This window comes from Peromyscus leucopus, chromosome 9, assembly GCF_004664715.2.
Source record: "Peromyscus leucopus breed LL Stock chromosome 9, UCI_PerLeu_2.1, whole genome shotgun sequence".
NCBI lineage: Eukaryota > Metazoa > Chordata > Mammalia > Rodentia > Cricetidae > Peromyscus > Peromyscus leucopus.
The window spans coordinates 84,827,621-84,848,147 of record NC_051070.1 but is presented as its reverse complement, the minus strand read 5'-3'; the positions used below and the strand labels follow the sequence as shown (position 1 = coordinate 84,848,147).

The following is a 20,527-nucleotide window of genomic DNA, read 5'->3' as shown; positions in this document are numbered from 1 at the left end:
AGAGAGGCCAGGGAGCTTCGAACCTGTTTTGTAGGCTCTGCTTATCTCCCTGATGTGTTCGTTACTTCGGGACGCGAGGATTTCAATCAGGCAGGCCTCATCAGTACCGGCCCCCTATGGCAGCAGAGAACATAACAGATCTCTTGTTGGTGACCGGGCCCTCACTGGCATCCAGGAAGGACATCAGCCACAGAGGCCCCCAACACAGACACGCACACCCCACTCATGCCTGAGGAGCCAGCTCCCCTCCCAGCCCTAGACAATGAGCTAAGGACAATGTAGGGTCACCCCATGCACCAGGAAACTGAAGGAGAGAAGAGGGAGTGTGCAGTGACTAGCCCACGCCACACCCTGCTGGGTCAGGCTGGGGTGCAGAACAATGTCTGTTTCTCCCAGGTTCGGGCTCTGAGATAACGAACAGACGTGGGGAAAGTCTGAAAGTAAGATCATAACGGATGTGAAAAAAGCTAGAGTCCTGGGTGAACTGTCTGTAGACATCTAGGAAAAGAAGCCAGACAGGACAAAAGGAATGCCTGTGCTCAGGGCAGCAGGAAGGTGGAAGACAGGGTCAGAGCCTGGCTCTTATATCAGTCTCAATCTTGGCTCTACAGCCTACTGTGTGACCTCAGGCAAGGTGCATAACTTTTTGTGCCAAGTTTCTTGTCTATGAAGGGAGTGAACGGGTACCTACCTCCCAAGGAGTCCTTAATGGGGCTAAATGGGCTAGTTTGTGAAGAACATCTAGCTGGCACAGTATTGTTATGATTACCACTGCCAGCATGCTACCGACTTTCAAAGGATGTGCATGTTCGCACCTTACCCAAAGCTCCCTGCATGTCCTGAAAGAACATCCACTGTCTCCACTCATGGATGCTCAGGTACACAACAGCTGTGATGCTCTAGCATTCCACCAACTTCTCCTAAAGCTGCAGGAGGTGGGTTCTGACCACGCCCAGGCCCAGGCCACTGCCATCCTGTCTGCCCTGAGCACCTTCTAGACTATAGCGGGCACTGGGTTTCAGGCAGTCTTCTCTCTCTTCCAGACCACGCACAGATCTCTCAGACTCTAGTGACGGTGGAATCTGTGCCCAGAATGCCTCTGAGCATGCCTCTGAGCAGCTCCATCAGGGTGCCTGAAGAGGGACCCTCTACTCACAGGATACACGCAGCCACGTGGCTGTAGAGCCCACACAGGACCTGCCCCGTGGTCAAAATCTACTAGACCCAGGGAGCCAGAAAGCCCAAGCTAAGCTGCAGGAAAAGGCCCCGTGTGGAATTTGGTTCTTCCAGAGCTGGATGTCTGGGAGGTTGACAGGTGTGGGGACAGACATCTCTGGATACAGCATAGGACAGACGCAGCAGTCAGGAGAGCAAGCTGGTGGTCAGGAAGCGGTGGAGACAGACCTAAGAGAAATCTCTCTTGCTGCGTCCTAGTAGTAGCCCTACCTCTCCCCACTCCCCACACCCCCACACCCCACACCCCCGCGTCTCTTCCTCTGCAGCTCTGGCTCCTCAGACATGTTGCTGCTATTTGCGTGCAACAGTTCTACTGAATGAGAATGATCTACAACAGCCTTGGGCCCTCTGTCATCAGTGTCCTCCACACCCCCAATCTGGGCACTTCTGGAGATGGAGGCACAGATACTCCCTGTGAGGAAGAGCATGCTACCCGCCTCTTCGAAAAACTACCATGCGCTCCTTCTACAGCTCATGGGCTGCAGCCAGGAATGCCCGGAAGTCAGACTAGGCAGCAACTGGTAAGTGGGTAACACATCACCCAGTCCTCTTCTGCCTGGGCTGCGGCTATGCCTCCACGTGAAGGCAGGCACCCACAGGTACCAGGACACACCTTGATGGCTTCCTTTATCTCATAGACATCAAACAGGACCGGGGTCTTCATCAGGGCCAGGATAGTCTTCTCAAAGTTTCCTGACAGTTCTGATTTCAGGTCTTTGATCAAATCCTGGTTGGACAGTCAAACAAACAAAATCCACAGGTGAAGAATACTACAGAAGATGGGCCTGGCAGCATCAGGACCAGCCATGGGGAGAGGCCTGGGTAGAGCACTAACATATTCAGTAGTTATGTACTTTACCTAAAACTCAAAACCCCAGAAGCTTAAAACACAACCCCCGTAAGCCTTTTCCACCAAAGCTCTTAAATCAGCTAAACCTCCCAGGATCCCCTGAAAGCAGAGGAGGGGAAAGAGAGGCTGGGTAGGGGAGAAATGACCTATCTACAGACTTGTCTTGGCAACTCTAAGCAAGCTTGCTGTCCATCCTGGAGATCTAGTCCTAGGAGGCCCCAGTTCCTGGGAGAGCCGAGTGAGTGGGCCTGGAGCTATGCTGGTTGTAGGCCCTGGAGCTGGGCTCGGGAGAACCAGGCCTCGGTGGTCTTCCTGCATTCCCCTCTGCTCCTCACCTTGCCATAGGCTGTCTTGAAGGACAGGAGGATCTGCTGCCGCTGCTTGTTAGAACGGCTCCCTAGGCAGTCGATGATGGCCTGTTCATCCGTGCCTAGGAAAGAGAAGGGAGTAGGCAAACTATGGGTTATGAGGATGCTCTGCTGCTCTGTGGCCATGGACTCTCCCAGCCTAGGGCCTCCCACTCATTCTCCTGGGCATCTTCCATCTCCCTGGCCAGGCTTGCCTGCCCTCCCACACAGTGGACTGCCCAGGGAACTAGGGGCACAGGTAGGGTTGGAGTCAGTCTGGTCTCTGTCTGTGAGCCCGGGCTGTCCTGGATCTCACTCTGTAGACCAGGCTGGCCCGGAACTCACAGGGATCCGCCTGCCTCTGCCTTACTCTGGTGTCTTACCAAAGCCCTTCATGGCCTTCCGAAGGACCTCAGCATCTCGCAAGGGGTCAAATCCAGAAGCATCTGTGATGGTCCCTCGGTTTCCAAACTACTCAGACAAACAGCCACAGGTAAGATGAGCCGCCCATGCATGCCACCCAAGGGTGCACGACTCTTCCACCTCCTCCAACGCCCCAAATACCCCTTCTCTGAGAGCTGAGGCACCTGAGAGAACCCTGAAGTCAAAAGCACTAGACATAAGCAGCCCCAAGGCATGTGTCCACGGTGCTGTTTAGGAAGTGGCTTCTGGAAGGGTGGAAGAGGCCCTTGAAGGGGATATTGGGGCCCACGCCCCTTCCGTTCCTTGCTTCCTGTCTGCTGTGAGGTAGTCGGCTTTGGTTCACCAAGTGCTCCCTGCCACAATGTTCTGCCCCACCACAGGCCCACAGTGACAAGGCCTAGCGGCTGAAGTCCACCTTTCTCCTGTTAGGGTGTGTTTCCCTCAGGTATTTCTACACGGGCTTGCTGTGGCCTGGTGAGTGATCTTTCTAGTGGCCAGTACGTGTGCTTATCAAGGCCATAAGAAGGCAGAGCAGAGAGGAGGGAGCAAGGGCGGGCAGCGGGAAGAGCAGGCAGGGGTGTAGAGTGGGCAAGGGCGGGCAGCGGGAAGAGTGGGCAGGGGTGCAGAGTGGGCAAGGGCGGGCAGCAGGAAGAGTGGGCAGGGGTGCAGAGTGGGCAGAGTGGGCAGGGGTGCAGAGCGGGCAGAGCGGGCAGGGGTGCAGAGTGGGAAGAGCGGGCAGGGGTGCAGAGTGGGCAGAGCGGGCAGGGGTGCAGAGTGGGAAAAGTGGGCAGGGGTGCAGAGTGGGCAGAGTGGGCAGTGGTGCAGAGTGGGCAGGGGTGCAGAGTGGGCAGCGGTGCGAGGGTAGGAATGGGAGCAAGAGGAGGCAATGGCCCCCGTCTGAAAGCAGTCGGGCAGCACACACCACCAGCCCTGCGTTTGGCTGGTTTCGCCATGTAACCATGACAATGAATTCTAGGCCCTGCAAACATGAACTGATCTCCAGAACGAGCCAAGGTAAACCCTGGAAGAACTGCCTATCTTCTGTCCTCAGAGAAGACTCTGAGAATCCTTCACATTTGTCTAGGAGCCACAGGAGGGGCCTACTGGGCATGAGACTGGGGGCCTCGAGACTGAGGTCACGTGAGGAGCAAGCATCAGGGCAGTGCTTCCAGACCTGAAGGAACGTGCCCAGGGGTGGGGAGTGCGTGTTGTAGCTGGAGGCCTGAGGCTTCCCCTTGTTCCCTCAATCCCCCAAGGCCTTGCCGGTGGACCAGAGTCCAGCCTTTGAACTTAGTTTGGGTAGCGCTCACCTGGGCTGGAGGCACAGCAGGGGTGACAGTACTGGATCCTGAGTATCCCGGGTAACTTGGCACTGGCTGTTGCCCAGGGGGTGGCATTGGTGACTGTCCAGGATAGGTCATTGGAGGCTGTCCAGGATAGGCCCCTGGGGGCTGCTGCCCAGGGGGTGGCATGGGCTGGCCAGGCACAGGGGCCCCTGGGTATGCTGGATATGAGGGCATCCCAGGGGGTGGGTTTCCCCCTGGGGGTGGATACATTCCATAGGGAGGGACAGGCTGCTGGGCCGGAGGGGGCTGCCCAAAGCCACCAGGGGGGACGGGAGGATAGCCACCCCCAGGTGCTCCAGGATATAAGTTTGGCACGTTGGCTCCTCCAAACGTCCCAGACATGTTGGCTGCCTGCCAAGGACACAAAGCAGAGCCTGAGACTCATAGGCCCAGAAAGGTCGGCACCGTCTGTCTACCCTCCTCCCCTTATGGAGTTCTGCAATGGCTCTTAAGTAAGGAGCTCACTACCAGAACCCCCGCCACACACACACACACACACACACACACACACACACACACACAACTATGTATACCTAGTAATGGACATAAGCACCACTATCAGTCCTGCCCCCACCCCAAAGGGGACAAGAAGGGCAATCCCGCCATGGATGATGGGTACACTTGCTCAGTGAGCGGGGCAACTGGACTCTGACATGGATCGCTCTGTATGCTAATCAGAATCTCCACCCCTTCTGCAGTTGGAAACATAGAAGATGAGGCTGCTTCTTCCAACCAAGACTAATTGGGCACAGCTAACCACTCAAGGCCCCATCACACCAGTCTGCTAACAGTCAACGGAGGTAGGTGGGGCTGGAGTAGGTTTGCACATGCCCAAAACAGAAGACTGGATCCTCACACCTCAGCCTCTGATGCTCAATGCGAAACAGGTCCCACCATCCCATCCCTCACTTCTCCTCTTCAACCACCAACCCCTGCTCTTCTCTGTCCTCAAGCTCATCAGGCCCATGGGTACCCCAAGAACTGGTGGTCCCTAGACATTCTCATAGCACATTTCTCTACCATGTCAGATCTTTGTTCAAGGTCCCTTTTCCTGTCCCATCTTAAGGTCTTCAGTCTACACTGTGCCCCCAGCACCTCTTTAATCATATTATTATTATCATCTTCCCCTCCCCCTCGGCCCTGTGCTAAGGATTGAACCTATGGCCTCAGACCTTATCTGCAAGCACTCTACCATTGACCATTATATCCCCATCTCTCTTTTTACTTCTTATTTTGAGGCAATGACTTACTAAGTTGCCCAGGCTGGCCTTGAACTTGGGATTCTCCTGCTTCAACCTTTCAAGAAGCTAAGATCATAGGCCTATGCCGCCAGGGCCATGTATCTACTTCCCTACCTTTCTTACTCTCTTCTCTCCCTCTCTCACCCACCCTCTGCCCTTTCTTTGATTCTTCTGTTGTTGTTGTTGTTGTTGTTAATTTATTTTATTTTTACTTTATGTGCATTGGTGCTTTTCCTGCACGAGTATCTTGTGTGAAGGTGTCGTATCCCCTAGAACTGGAGTTACAGATAGTTGTGAGCCATGTGGATGCTGGGAATTGAATCCAGGTCCTCAAGAACACTGGACCACTGAGCCATCTCTCCAGCCCGAGCCTTCTGTTTTGAGGCAGGGTCTCTCTATGTTGCCCAGGCTGGGCTGGAAGTTTTAGTCCTCATGAATTCACTTACCGAATGCTCAGTGTATGCCACAATGCCCAGACACACCCATCACTTTTCAATATCGCCATCTGGTAACTTGTTATTTTCTGTTTCTTCTCCATAGATGCTAAGTGTATTTGGACTGAGATTTATATGTGCACAGGTGCACATGGAGGCAAAGGTCACATGCTGTCTACCTTGTTTGAGACAGAATCTATCACTGGCCCTGGGACCATCATGTAGGCTAGACTGGCTACTCAGCAAGCCCAATGGATCTGCCTCCCTAGCACTGGAATTACAAGGACCATACCTGGCTTTTTTCACATGGGTCCTGGGAATTGAACTCTGGGCCTAAGGCTGATATAATAAGCACTTTACTGTCTGGGCTATCTCCCCAGCCCAGAGATTGTGTTTGCTGTACTCACATGTTCCCAGTGCCTAGGACTGGGCCCAGCATAAATTTGGGTGTCTACTAGCTGCACTGTTCCCACTAAGGGCACATTTGTTTTCTGATTATAAGACACATTCTTCTAAAAGCAAAACCACAAATAAAAACAAATACAGCCTAACCTGCCTGCTACATGGCCTCCAAATACTAACCAGAACAGCATCTGTGTGTATACACCTCCATACCTCTCCACACACCCCCTCTCTTCCCTCCAGGATTTGTGCTCAGCTCGTGAGACATTCTCAGTAAATTTCCCTGCAGGTACCAGCCTTACCCAACCTCCCAGGGCCGTAAGGACCTGAGAAGACCATCAGCTCCAAGAATCTCTTCCCCCTCGTAGAGATGGGGAAAAGTGATGCCGGGAGAGACAGGGGTGATAAGTAGATGACCCTCGTATCCTAAGTTGCTGCTCAGTACCCTATGCTCACACACACAGGCATGAGGTATCTCTGGAGCCTTGGGGTCAGCAGCCTTGATCCCAGGTAACCACTAGCCCAGGGCACCTTGGCAGGGGCCTGACTTACCATGCCTGAGAGGTAGTCTTGGTTGAACTGCCCTGCGTAGTTGGCCACGTTATCCAGCCCGATGGGGGGCATGCTGGGAGGAGGGTAGGCGGCACCTCCCCAGGGACCGCCACCTGAAACACGCAACACCAAGCTCCTCAGCTCTTATCCCAGGCCCAAGACAGGGCAGAAAGGAGGGCTGTGGGAGGGGAACGTGCTACCGGAGCCAAGCAGGGCTCAAGCCAACGTTGCTCCGGAAAGACTGGAGCAAGAGCGTCAGGGGAGGAAGAGGAGCTTTCCCTTATTCCAGGGAAGAGGGCAGGTTCAGCCCTCGGTGGGGATCCAGGCATTCTTTGTCCTCTCAAACCCAGCATCATGGGGTAAGAGAACACCCTTGGGCTCTGTGCTGAGCATGTGACCACAGTGAGCTCTACGGACGCTACGGATTCTCAGATGCAGGGAAACGGGGGCCATGTCAGAGGACATGAACACCGTAAAGGACAGCAGCAAGGAGCTGGCTGGCTGTGCATCCTGGGGCCAGGGCTCTCAACCACTCTCATTCATGTCTGCAGACAACTGGAGCCGAGGACACGTGTGACCTCAGGCTGCTGAGGTGAGGAATGAGGAGTAGACACCCGCATGGGGCTAAGGCAGCAATTCGGCCGGCCGGTGCTTGCCAGATGCATTCTTTCCCAGGGCAGTCCATGTCTGCTCTGCAGCTCCTGGGCTTTGTAAGACCCGGAGCATGCTGCTGCCGCCGCCACGGCAGTGTCTGCTGGAGAAGGGACTGCTTCAGAAGGAAGACAGGTGCATTGCTGCTGCCCCACGTGGGTGGCCTCACCCTATCACCAAGGGCTCTTGGGAGCCACAGGGAGGGGCAGACAGGAAAGGACAGGAAAGTGACCCTCCGTACTGGCCTCAGCGGGAGAGATTCCAAAATCATACTCCTTGAAACAGGGTAGGTGGCCAGAAGCAGTACTTTGGAGGACACTCCTACCGGCTGTCACTGCCTGTCGTTAGTAGTGGGAACAGTCGAGGGAGGGAAAGAACCTTGAAGCTACTTTGCAAAGGAGAAAGAGTCAGAGTGCAGCAGGCCTCTGTCCACTTGTCAGCTAATAAGGCTCTCCCAGAACCAGCCAATTCAGGCCTCTCCAGCCCCTGTCCCAGTGGGTGAGCCCTCTGGGGAGTAAGAGAACCAGACTTTACCTTTTTGCACAAAGGACCCACCCAGGTCCTCTTACCTGGAGCCGCCGGAGGGTAACCACCAGCAGGTGGAGGGTAGCCTGGGTAGCTCATGGTTAAGGCTGGAAGAGAAGAGAAAGTGCATTCAGATTACGCTGAGGATGCTTCCCCTGAGGCCTGCTGGCATCTGCTTCTTAGGAGCACGACCCATTGCCAGGCCCCCCACCCGAGGCATTAGCTCCCCATGCTCCAGTGCAATCCAGTCCACGCCTCCCTGCCCGACCTCCAGGTAGGTCAGGCCCACCCCCAAGGACACAGGAGGGTGCGACTCCATGAGCCAGCTACTGTTTCCTTGACAGCTGCTCCCCCAGGCCTGGTTTCTGTCTCCATCGACGAGGGTACACAGCGTTTGGCGTCTGGTCTGCTCTGACATCATATTCTAGATAGAGCATTGCCTCGGACTCCATATCCACTTGTCTCATCTTCCTGACCTTATCACTCTCCTTCCCACAGCAGAGAAACCCTGTTTCAATGCACCCCATCTACAACCCTCAAGCTCGCCACAGCAAACCTCCCCCGACCCCACCCCCACACCGGATCAGACTCAAGCCGAAAGTATAGACCAGCTGCCGCCCAGTCTTTAAACGGCTAATGTATGTCTTTCCTTGGCATTCCATTCTCTTAACACAAAATAACATGGTTATGTGGTTATTAACCAAGAGACGCCCTCAGAAGGGCCTTCAGCTTCAGATTCAGAGCTGAATCGGGGCAGGTATCAAAGTCCAAAGAAAGGAAGAGAGTGACATGGAGATGTGGCAGTCAGGGAGGCAGATGGGACACCTGCTCTCACAGCCCTCTGTACACAGGTCGTCAGCAACGCCCCATGCCAATTAAGATGCCCAGGAGGAACAGAGATCAGCCACTGCCCTGCAACCTGCCTGCACCTGCCACATAACAGCTGCTGCTGCTGCAATAAATGCAAAGGTCCACGCCAAGGAGGAAATTCATGGCCTCAACGGTCATGGCCACAGGTTTCCTCGGAGAACCACTCTGTTTCATACGTGGGCATCTGCATTATGCCAAGGGATTGTAAAACATCATGGGCTCCACCATCAGATTCTATTCCGAGTAAGTTCCCAGGTGATGGTATTGGATCTGGGGTCCCCACTTTAGTAACTGTCTAGAGACTATCTACTTAAAATAGTCTTGTTGTCCATCATCTCTACCTCAAAGAACTGAGTATGCTGTTCCAAGGAAGCTGAAGAATTTCTTTAGGGTACCACTGGCCCCCACAAAGTGGAGCTGGCTTTCAGCCCACTTACTTTGGTCACTGGGTCCAGAGGGGACAGTAGGCAATACAACAGGAAATGAGGTGATTCCTTTGCGGTCATGGATGGGGCTAGAACCGGCGGCCTGCAGACCCCTGCCCTTTACACAGCTTTGTCTTTCTAAACTCCTATGCATGTGCGGTTCCTAAGATGTATGTAGGGCCACTCACAACTGCCTCCAGCTCCAGGGGGATCCTGACACCTTTTGGCCTCCATGGACACCTGCACAGGAATATGCACATGCACACGTGAGCGCACACACACACACAAACACACGCACGTATGCACAAATCTTCTTCATTTTTAAAGAAAGAAGGCAGAAACATACAAACCAAGAGGTGTGAATGCGCATATGCACAGACCGCCCTTGGCACTAAACACAGTCCCTGGGTAACGCTAGTTACCCCTGGAAGAAAAACAGGCTGGAGGCGAAGCTCACTTTCCAGGTCCAGCCCCTACACATCCATGATTGCCTAATAAAAGCAACTTTAAGAAAAGGTCCAGTTCAGACGGCATTTCTAACCACACGGGAAGCTACCCCTTCCATTCCACATGGCCTTGGTGGCTCTTCCAAAATAAAAATAATGCACACAGGGCTCATTCAGCTCAGGCATCCAGGACACAGGAGGATAGCCCTCCCTCCTGGGAGAGCTGTGGGAGAGTTTCCTGGCAAGAGCAGCATCGGCCTCCTGGAAAGAGCCCTGCCCCCAAGGCCCGTTCTATAGCTAATTCCATGGCAGAACTCAGTCCTGTGGTGACCCTGGTTCCTTTCCTCCCACAAGACTCCGCTTCCAGTCTCTCTCTCTCTAAGGATTCATTTTCTACCTGGAATTGTTTGTGCATTCTCCTCCTCCTCTTCTCCTCTGAGACTTGTCAGGACCCAAAGCCAAGGGCTAGCCCAGAGATCACAGGGCAGGATGGTCACTTCCCTCCTCCCTGCAGGTGGAGCTTCCTGCTTCACTGGATGGGAACATGTGGGTTTTCTGGGTGATGGAGCCATTACTGTGAAATTTCTCTTGTGGGGCTGCCCATTTTTCCATCCCTCCTCAATCTCTAGCTACGGTGACTCACAGTGACCATCTTAGCTCTCTCTCAGCTGTTTCATAACCACTGATCTGGTGCACATGGCATTATGTTCCTCTAAGTAAGTGTTATAAATGGGCCCATGGCAGACAGTCTTGAGCGGTCACCCCGAATTTCCTGCTGATATAGCCCTGCTGACACAGGCTTTCATCTGCCACTACTGGGCCCCCATCCCTTCCACGTCCCAATGCGGGCCCTTGGGCTCTGTTATGGCTTGAATCTGAAGTGTCTCCTCCAGGCTCCTAATCTGAACCCCTGTTCTCAAGATTGTGTGGTATTTTGGAAGGCTACAGAGACTCAGGAGGTGGAGTTAGCCCGAGGAAGTAGACCATCAGGGGCAGTCCTTAGGTTAGAGCCAGGCAATTTCCTGTCCTGCTTTCGTGACTTCCTAGTCCACAGTGATGTAAGGAGCCCCTGCATCCCACATCAATACCCTTCTGCGCCATGACAGCCTAAACATCCCCCCTCTTAGATTTTCTCTCGGATATTGTGCTCACTGGGACCCAAAAGTAATTAACCCACATGGGTAACACCCTGCAGCTCACCTGCCTACTAACTCACAGGGCAGGAGTCACCAGCTCAGAGGCAAGACCCTCGGCTCTAGTCAGCAATCTAGGGACCGTACTGCCCCTTCTCAGTTCTAGCTCTCCATGACGAACGGGAACATGGTGAGCTTACTACACAGGAGACTGCTTGCTACCTTCCAGCTGGCCAAGCCTTCCTTCTACTTTATCCTTCAGCACAGAAGGAGGGTGCATGGGTGAGAGACACTTCCCAAGGCTAATGTGACTTGGACACCCAGGCATGTCCTGTTCCATATGCCCACTTCTGACCATGGCACTCAAACGTGGGACCTCACGGGAGAGTCTTTCTGCATAGGACAGACAGACACCTGGCTCCGATTCTAATAACCCTGCCTCTAGAGAACTTCTAGCCTCCGGTTCTGACTCTCTTAGGGACACTATAACAAAATCATCATCCTTCCTTCCTCACTGGGACTACGTAAATGCAGCTGTGTAGATTCATCCAGCTGCGGCCCTCTCCAGCTTAACCACATGTTTCTTAGTTAGGGTTTTTCTTGTTGGGATGAAACGCCATGACCAAAAGAGACTTAGGAGGAAAGGGTTTATTTCAGCTTACACTTCCCTATCACTGTTCATCATCAAAGGAAGTCAGGACAGGAACTCAAGCAGGGCAGGAACCTGGAGGCAGGAGCTGATGCAGAGGCCATGGAGGGGTGCCTCTTACTGGCTTGCTACCCATGGCTCCCTCAACCTGCTTTCTTAGAGAACCCAGGACCACCAGCCCAGGGATGATCCCATCCACAATGGGCTGGGCCTTCCCACATCAATCACTATTTAAGAAAATGCCCCACAGACTTGCCTACAGCCTAATCTTATTGGTGCATTTTCTCAATTGAGGCTCCCTCCTCTCTGGTGACTCTAGCTTGTATCAAGTTGACATAAAACCAGCTAGGACAAGGTGTTTCCAAAACAGACCTTTGTGGAGCATATTAAAACCTAGACTGCTGGGCCCCGCTGAGTGTAAGACTCCTCCACACATGAGAACTGCATGGAGAACTTGGATCCTGGCATCCCAGCATCCCTTGGAACCAAGTCTCAGGGTAATCAGTAAATTAAGAAGCCACCTTGGGGGTGGAGTGGGGTGTGGAGGCTTCCTTGGGACTGTGAAAAGGCTTATTCCCTAAACCATGAATATCCACACCAGTGTACCCATAAATTTCAAAGGTCCTCACCACTTAGGCAGAAATCTAGAGACGGGACAGGAGGGAAAAGCTTCCACAGTGGAATTCCTCTCCCTGGCCATTCCCTCACCACAATGGAGAGCCTTGTGCTTTCCACCCTAAGAGGAAGGGGTGGAAACCCTGTCTCGAAAAACCAAAAAAAAAAAAAAAAAAAAAAAGCTGTGAGGAAGGGGTGGAGACAGGCCTCCAGCCCACAGCAAAGCTAGCCTAGTCACACCCTCCAGTGTCCAGCCTGATTTCTAGGGACACTGCAGGGAATAAGGAGTGAGCAGTAGTGGTACCAGGCCTGAAGTACAGGTCCAGAAGTAGCCTCTCAGAGACGGCCTCTCACAGCCTCTCTCTCTGAGACAGCCTCTCATGTAGAGCAGAAACTACACCTGGCTATGGTTCTAGGCAGAGGTCTGAAGAAGTACTCCAGGGCCTGAAGCCCCTTGGCACTAAGAAGCAGACAAATCAGGCCTGATGTCTCCATCACTATATTTCCCCAGGCTGTGTGTTGGCCGAAAAGTCACTTTCGATCACACAACATAAATATACAGCTTAAACCACACAGCTCTGACAATCTTTGTTGACTTATTTTCCCCAAGTAAAAGGAAAGCCAGACATAGTGATGCACCCTGTAATCTCAACTACTAGGGAGGTTGAGGCAAGAGGATGAATCCTTTATGGCCAAGGATTTGACACCAGCCTAGGCAAAATAACAAACGCCTGTTTCCAATAAAAAAGGGGGAAAAAAACCAAACTACAGAATGGCTGAATGGATTCCTAAAAGATACATCTGACAAAGGAACTTACAAAAGTATAGAAAAAGACCCGAGAAGGCAGCTCACTGGAGGGCATGCAGAGATGACAGGACATAGGAAGGTCCTTGATACGCCAGTATACATGGACCAACAAACTGCACAGCTATTAGAACGGCCGAGCCCAGAACAGGGACCCAGCAAACACTGGGGGATGAATGACAGCTTCCGCATGGTGGGGGGCAATGCTAAACAGTACAACTTTGGAAGAGAGCTTAGCAGCTTCTTACAAAACTAAACATGTTTTAGGAAACCACCACGATCTTGGTACTGGCCCAGGTGAGATGAAAATGTACAGGCTGCTTGTGTCAGCCTTTTGTCACTGTAACAAAATGCCAGAGACAAACAACTTAGAAGAAAGGTTGTTTTAACATGCCGACAGAGCACGTTCCAGGACAGCCAGGGTTACACAGAGAAAGAAACCCTGTCTTGAAGAAAAAAAAAAAAAAAAAAAAAAAAAAAAAAAAAACACATACACAAAAAGAAAACAGGTAAATTTTCTCTTTCTTTCATATTCATTCTCTCTCTCTCTCTCTCACACACACACACACACACACACACACACACACACACACACACACACTCGATCTTGCTATGTAGTCCAGGCTGGCCTCAAACTTTTTCCCCTTTTATTTATATATTTAATGTTTATTATTATTCCCCCCCCCCCCCCCCGTGCACGTGCCCTGGCGCTTTTCTGTCCCAGGTTCCTGGGCAGAGGTGGAGGCGACAGTCTGGATGCTTACGTGGTAGAACGTGGATGTGGTAGAACATGATCTGGGGTAGCAGACAGTGAAGCCTGCCCTCCTTCCCCAGACCAGGAACCACTGGTCTCCCTGGATGGCCCCAGGTGGCTCTGCCATTGCTGACCTGCTTAGAAGCTTCCTTCCAATAGACAGGAGAGACCGTACTGGGAGCAGGTTTTGAACTGGAGTCAGACAGAGGCCCCTGAAACTTTTAATGCCTCAGCCCACAGAACTTCCTTCCCCCTACTGAATCCATCTTATTTAGATCACGGCTCTTGGCTGTGAGGGAAGCGGGAAGCCACACATGCCCAATCTCTACCATACACGCACTCAAAGTCAGCTGAGCTGGCCTAGCACACCACATAAGCAATGGGATCTTCGCAATTCCAAAAAATGACTCATATGATGGAGGTGCTGATGACCAACGATTGACATGGAGAATTTATATAAGCCAAATAGGGCCATAAATCTTCAACCACTAATGGGTGTCAGCAAAGTATTGCTTCAAGATCAATCTTGATTCATCTAGACCAGCGGTTCTCAACCTGCGGGTCACCACACCTTTGGGTCATTCTGTAACAATGAAAATACATCCTGCATATCACACATTTACATTACAATTCATAACAGCAGCAAAATTACAGTTATGAAGGAGCAAAGAAATAATATTATGGCTGGGGGTCGGCGCACATGAGGAACTGTATTAAAAGGTCGAAATCATTAGGAGCATTGAGAATCACTGATCTAGACACTATCCACTTCCTGCTTGTTTGTATAAGAAAACCCCAGGCATCATAAACTATCTCCTGTGTAATTTTTTAAGTACTATCATCTTTAAATGTATACACACACACACACACACACACACACACACACACTCACACACACTCACTCACTCACTCACTGTAAAACTCTACGTTAATCATGGGTTCCTATGCCAACACACAGGACTCGGGGGCTGGATCATCTTAGGGGAAGTGGGAACACCTGACACTGAAGACACCTGTCCAGGCAAGGGGACCAGAGCGAGCCTCACTGCCCCCAGCCATTTGTGATGACTGTCCTCCAGGGCTCCAGTCTGACACAAAGACCAGCAGCCTTGTCCCCATGATCCCATTCCAGTTGAGCAGGAAAGGCTTGAGGCCTGGCCTCTGCCTTGCTGGCTAGTAGCTGAGTGAGGCTGCCCATGCCACTTCTCATCCTTTCCTCTTTTAAACCTCACCCCTCACTTGCTCTGGCAATCATTTATAGCAGCAGTTCTCAACCCTATGGGTCGCGACCATCGCAAAAACACTGTTTCCCATGGTCTCAGGAACCCTCAACCATAAATTTATTTTCATTGCTATTTCATAACTGTAATTTTGCTACTGAGTGGTGTCTCAGTACCTGAGACCATCAGAAATGTGTTTTCGATGGCTGAGACCCACAGGTTGAGACCCGCTGGCTTATAGGTTCAAATAGAAGTTTGGCCTCACACCGTGGGCAAGGGTCAGCACAGTCAGCATTGAAGTCAGGCTCCTGGCAGAACAGTAAGGCCCCAAGCATGTCTTTTGCATACCATTCTGTAGAACAGGACACCCAGGGCACATGGGTGACTATCAAGTGGTGGCAGCCACAGGGAACCAGCACACACAGGATCCAAACCTTCTCTGCAGGCCCCAGTCTGTCCAATTTCCCTGTTGTCTCTTTACTCTTGGGTGTCTACCATCCACTGTCCCCAACAGTCCCAGTCAGGCCTAACCTGGACCCCAACACAGCTGGGGTCGCCAGATAGAAACAAACAGTGTGATGTATAGACAGTTCAGCGAGCCTCCGAGAGCACCCTACACACTGCCAAGTTAGATCAGACAGATGTCTAAAAAGCTTATAAAATGGTACACACGTTTACACGTTCTAACTAATGCCTCCCAATTCGTGCCAGCATCATGAAAGCTCGGAAGAGTCCAGTCACAAAGAGGCCCCTGCTTAACTCTCTATTCTCAAATTGACTTACCAGGCCATGCCAATCGTCACCATTCATCAAACACTAACAACGTGCCAGGCACAGCCTTAAGGGATTTACCTAGACTTTATCTTTAAAACAACCCGAACACCAGCCTAAACCCAACAGCCTTCGAACAGCAAGAGACATGGGGAAGGTACAGCCAGTGAATGGTGGAGGCGGGAATCAAACCCAGGCCGTCTGGCTTTGAATCCTAGGACTTGTACCACTACACCATACATGTGCACGGAGCCTACTGGTCCTAGGAACAGAATCTCAAAGGCTGAGCCTCACAAACACTGGTGTGACAGAATAGCATGGAATTAGGAATCAGTACACGCCGCTGGTTTCTAACTCTGATGATCAACAAGCATTCCCTGGGTTGTTTGTTTGTTTTTTGCTTTTTGAGATAGGGTTTCTCTGTGTAGCCCGGGCTGTCCCGTAACTCACTTCATAGACCAGGCTGGCCTCGGAGAGACAGAGATTCACCTGTCTCTGCCTCCGAGTGCTGGGATTAAAGACATGCACTACCATGCCCGGCTAAGCCCCATGTTCTTAAAGGCAATGTAGGACAGTAGGAAGAGCATGAACTCTGAAGGCAGACTGCTCAAGTTCAAATCCAAGCTGGGTTCCTACAAGGCGGGTGATCTTGGGCAGGTCATTTAACTTTCTGTGCCTCAGTTTCTCACCTCTATTACGTGGGATAGTAACAGTCTCATACTAAGTTTGTTCTCATTATTAAATCATTTTAACTTTCATTCATGGAGTTGTCCCAATATAAAACATCAAACTGGGTCTGGGGATGGGGGGGGGGGTCCCAGAGGACCCAGAGGCGTTTGGTAAAGAAAGAGAATTATGGAGACTGGAGGGGAGGGAAGGGAGTTGAGGAGGGACCTGGCAGGGCACAGGGGCGGGCGGGCGTAACGTTGAGACAGTTTGAAAGAGAGAATGGTAAGGGCAGGCTATCACCTGGACCAAGAAAGGCCCTCAAAGGCCCATGTGTTGAAAGCTGAGTCCCGAGCCCCCATGGCACTACCATGGAACCTTGGTGGGGTATTACTGCTGGTAGGACTTAGGTCACCAGGGACATGTCCTTGAAGGAGTCACCGGGATCTGAGCTTTCCTCTTTTGTCTCAGCCGCCATAAGGTGAACACGCTGACTGTGACGTGCAACCTCACCACAGGCACAAATCAACAGAGCAGGCAGGAACCTCTGAAGCCACCCTTCAGTCTTTTTAGCTGCTGGACTCAGACAGTGGCAGAAAGAATGTACCTGTCTCCCAGATGAAACCCACCGGGTTAGGAAGCAGGGTACTGCGGTGGCTGGGTCTCCACGGTAGAGCTCTCATGAACTGGATGACGGCCAGAGAGACTATGTAAGGACACCGTGAGAAGTGGCCAGCCATAAATCCAGAAATGGTCCTTTAGCAGACACTGACACTTGATCTCAGCTTTCCAGCTTCTAGAACTGTGAGCAACACACTTCTGAGGCTGAAGACTCTCGTTCATAGTATTCCATCACAGCAGCCCAAGCAGCCCCACCCAGGCAAAACTTAAAGAAACATACACACAGGGCTGGAAGGATGATTCAAGTAGTGAAGAGCACAGGGTCAGAATTCGGATCCCAGCATCACAGCTCACAACTACCTATAACTCCTGCTCCACCTTCTGAGATATTCTGATAAATGGGGATGGTTAGCTGGGATGATGAGAAAGTTCTGGAAATGGGTCATGGTGATGGTTGAACACAAAGTGACTATTCACTACCACTGAACTATACACTTGAAATTAGTAAAAATCGTCAATTTCATATCGTGTATCCTACCACAAAAACACATCGTAAGTCTGCCATGATGTGCAAGAGCAGGAACTACAAACTAATCTACACACAGCCACCTCTCCCTTCCTCCAGATTCCTTCTTGGCTGTGGTCTACAACCTGCCCATACAGCCTGGCCAGCATCTCCGACAAGAGAAGCATCAGACTCCTAAGACCACAGCAAGCCATTTCAACAACGAAACCACTGGGTGCTCACTGCTCCCTCCTGCCTGGGAGAAGGAGCCCAGATAAGGCTTGTTCACTTGTATTATAGGACAACACAAGTCACCATGGTCACCGTGAGTCACCATAATAAGAGCTGGGGTAGGTTCTCTGTGGCGAGGCAACACACCCAGCCAGCAACGCAAACTCTGGGGGAGGGGAAAGCTAAGGACTTGATTTATGCATGCTGGTAACAGAGCATGCCACCCAGCTGGTAAGCCAAGGTGGCCCTAAGAGATGACTCAGTTTACCCCACTGCACCTCGTCCTTCCACTTACATGTGGAGAGACTGACAACCAGGGAGGGGAAGTGGAATGCCACCATGCCACAGCAAGGGGCCCAGCCCAGACCCTCTTGCGTCCATGTCAAGTACTATGATGCGCAGGGCGTGGCACCAGCCCAGGCTCATGGCTCACGAGGGACCCACTTCACCTGGATGCTTCCTTCCTTCAAAGGCTCTGAAGGAATAAGAACTGGAGGCGGGTTCAATGCCTGAGGCAAGGGCAGATGAGGTGTAGAAGACCAGAGCTACCAAGGATGATTTCGCACAAGGGCAAAGAGGTGGTATAATAATGCCCAAGGACTCAGCACAGTTTATGTAAATAGACAACAAAGGACCACAGGACGTCTGAACAAGATCTCCAATAAGAGCAGGGGAGACCAAAACAAGAGAAGGCTCAGAGGGGGAGTGAGCCATTGATGAGAAGTAAAGGGGGGGGGGTTTACAATTAGTATGCACAGAAACATAGAAAAAAATCTCTTCATAAAACAAAACAAAAAGAAAATTCTGTACACACAGAAGAATAAGAAAGCAGTAAGGTGTCTTCAGAAACTGAAAATAGAAGAGATTAAAAACTCAAACTTCAACAGATCAGTAGCAAATAAATGTGTGTATAAAGGAAATGAGAAACAAATAAACCCTAACATTCAACAGAAAGGTTAGAAAAGCAAGTCAGGAAGAACCCAGAGCTAAAAGAGCAACAACAAGCTGGTTGTAGTGAGCCATGCCTGTCATCCCAACACTCAGTGGCAGAGGCAGGGGGTTCTGGAGGTCCAGGGCCTAAGTACACAGCAAGTCTGAGGCCAGCCTCTGCTACATGAGATCTTATCCCGAAAATAAGCAAGCAAACAAATAACAGGACTCGGGAGAGGTTTAGTGAATAAAGTGCTTTCTGCATAAGCACTAAGACCAGAGTTTTATCCCCAGGACTCACATTAAAAGCCAGACACAGTGGCATATGCCTAATTCTAGGGCTGGGGAGGCAGAGGCAAGTGGATCCCCGGGGTTGCTAGCCAGCCAGTCAGCAGAGCCTAGATGGAGAACACCAGAGAGACCACTGAGGAACACCTGAGGCTGGCTTCTGGCCTCTACGTACATGTGCACATATATACTCACACAAATCAAAAGCACCAACAACCATAAACAGGCATAGAAAGATGTAGGAATATTACGATCTAAAACAGTGTTTCTCAACCTGCGTGTCAGGATGGAGTCACGTATCAGATATCCTGTGTGTCAGATATTTACACTACGATTCGTAACAGTAGCAAAATTACAGTCATGGAGTAGCAATGAAAATAATTTTATGGTTGAGGGGGGGGTCACCACAACACAAGGAACTGTATTAAAGAGCTGCAACATTGGGAACGCTGAGAACCACTGATCTAAAATTCGTCCTAAGGGAGAGGACAGGAAAAGCTGAGGCAAGAAAATGATCAATTATAGCACAAGAACACTGTGAGGGTCGGGGATGGCTCAGTGGGTAAGGAGGCTTGCTGCACAAGCATGGACATCCAAGTTCAAATCCCCAGCCCCTAGGCAGAAAGCTGGCCATGGCCACATATGTGCCTGTAAAGCCCAGTGCCGGGAGGTAGGTTGGAGACAAGAGGATCCCTGGAACCCCGCTGGCTGCCAGCCTAACACCAAATTCAGTCAGTCATGGAGCAGGACACTCAAGAGTCCTCTTCTGGCTTCTGTGCACACACACAAACACACGGGTTTATACACCACACATATCCACAGGCACACACACAAATAATAACAACACCTATGATTATGATGATATAAGAACACTGACTAACACCTGAAGAGATCGTGGAAGTGGAAAGGACCACCTAGTGGTGATCCAATGTCTGAAAAGTGACCATCAGCAAAGCTCACCAACCTGACACGGGAACTCACAGGCAGAGAAACAATACTACAAGCTTCCAGGAAAAAAAAAGGAGCTGTGGTGTTATTTTGTTATACTCTAATAAGAGTTGCCTGAAGGTCAGAGGACAGAGCCAGCCACTAGATTAGACATAGAGGTCAGGCAGTGGTGGCACACACCTTTAACCCTAGCACTCGGAAGGCAGAGCTCCATCTGGATCTCTGAGTTCAAGGCCACACTGGGCTACATGAGATTGATCCAGTCTAGGAGAGAAACAGAGCCAGGCAGTGGTGGCACACACCTTTAATGCCAGTACTTAGGAAGCACCCACGCCATTAATCCCAGCACTGGGAAGGCTGAGATAGGAAGTGAAATGACTGGGCGAAGAAAGACATATAAGGCAGGAGGGGACAGGAACTAGACAGCCTTTCGCCTGAGGACTCAGAGGCGTTCAGTTTGAGGATTCGTGGAGACAGGATCTTCCCCTTTTGGCAGAGGAGTTGGTGAGGTGAGAAGTGGCTGTGGTTTGTTTCCTCTGATCTTGCAGCATTTACCCTGATATCTGGCTCCGGGTTTTTCTTATAAGACCATTTAGAATTAGTTCAACAAGGAGCCAAGGTTCTTCAGGGGAAATGGAATGAC

General features: G+C 51.3%; 1 protein-coding gene across 2 annotated transcripts in view; it reads right to left on the bottom strand.

Annotated features, from left to right (window-relative positions):
* Positions 1-20,527, bottom strand: part of Anxa11 (annexin A11) — a 43,516-nt gene that overhangs the window by 9,466 nt on the left and 13,523 nt on the right. For both annotated transcript variants that reach the window (XM_028893564.2, XM_028893563.2), the window contains 7 exons: positions 8,052-8,114; positions 6,832-6,944; positions 4,167-4,553; positions 2,817-2,904; positions 2,422-2,516; positions 1,850-1,963; positions 24-114 (listed from right to left, as the gene is read on the bottom strand). In XM_028893564.2, the coding sequence (XP_028749397.1) occupies positions 24-114; positions 1,850-1,963; positions 2,422-2,516; positions 2,817-2,904; positions 4,167-4,553; positions 6,832-6,944; positions 8,052-8,106 (943 nt within the window). In that variant the 5' untranslated portion in view covers positions 8,107-8,114. The remainder of the gene's footprint in view (positions 1-23; positions 115-1,849; positions 1,964-2,421; positions 2,517-2,816; positions 2,905-4,166; positions 4,554-6,831; positions 6,945-8,051; positions 8,115-20,527) is intronic.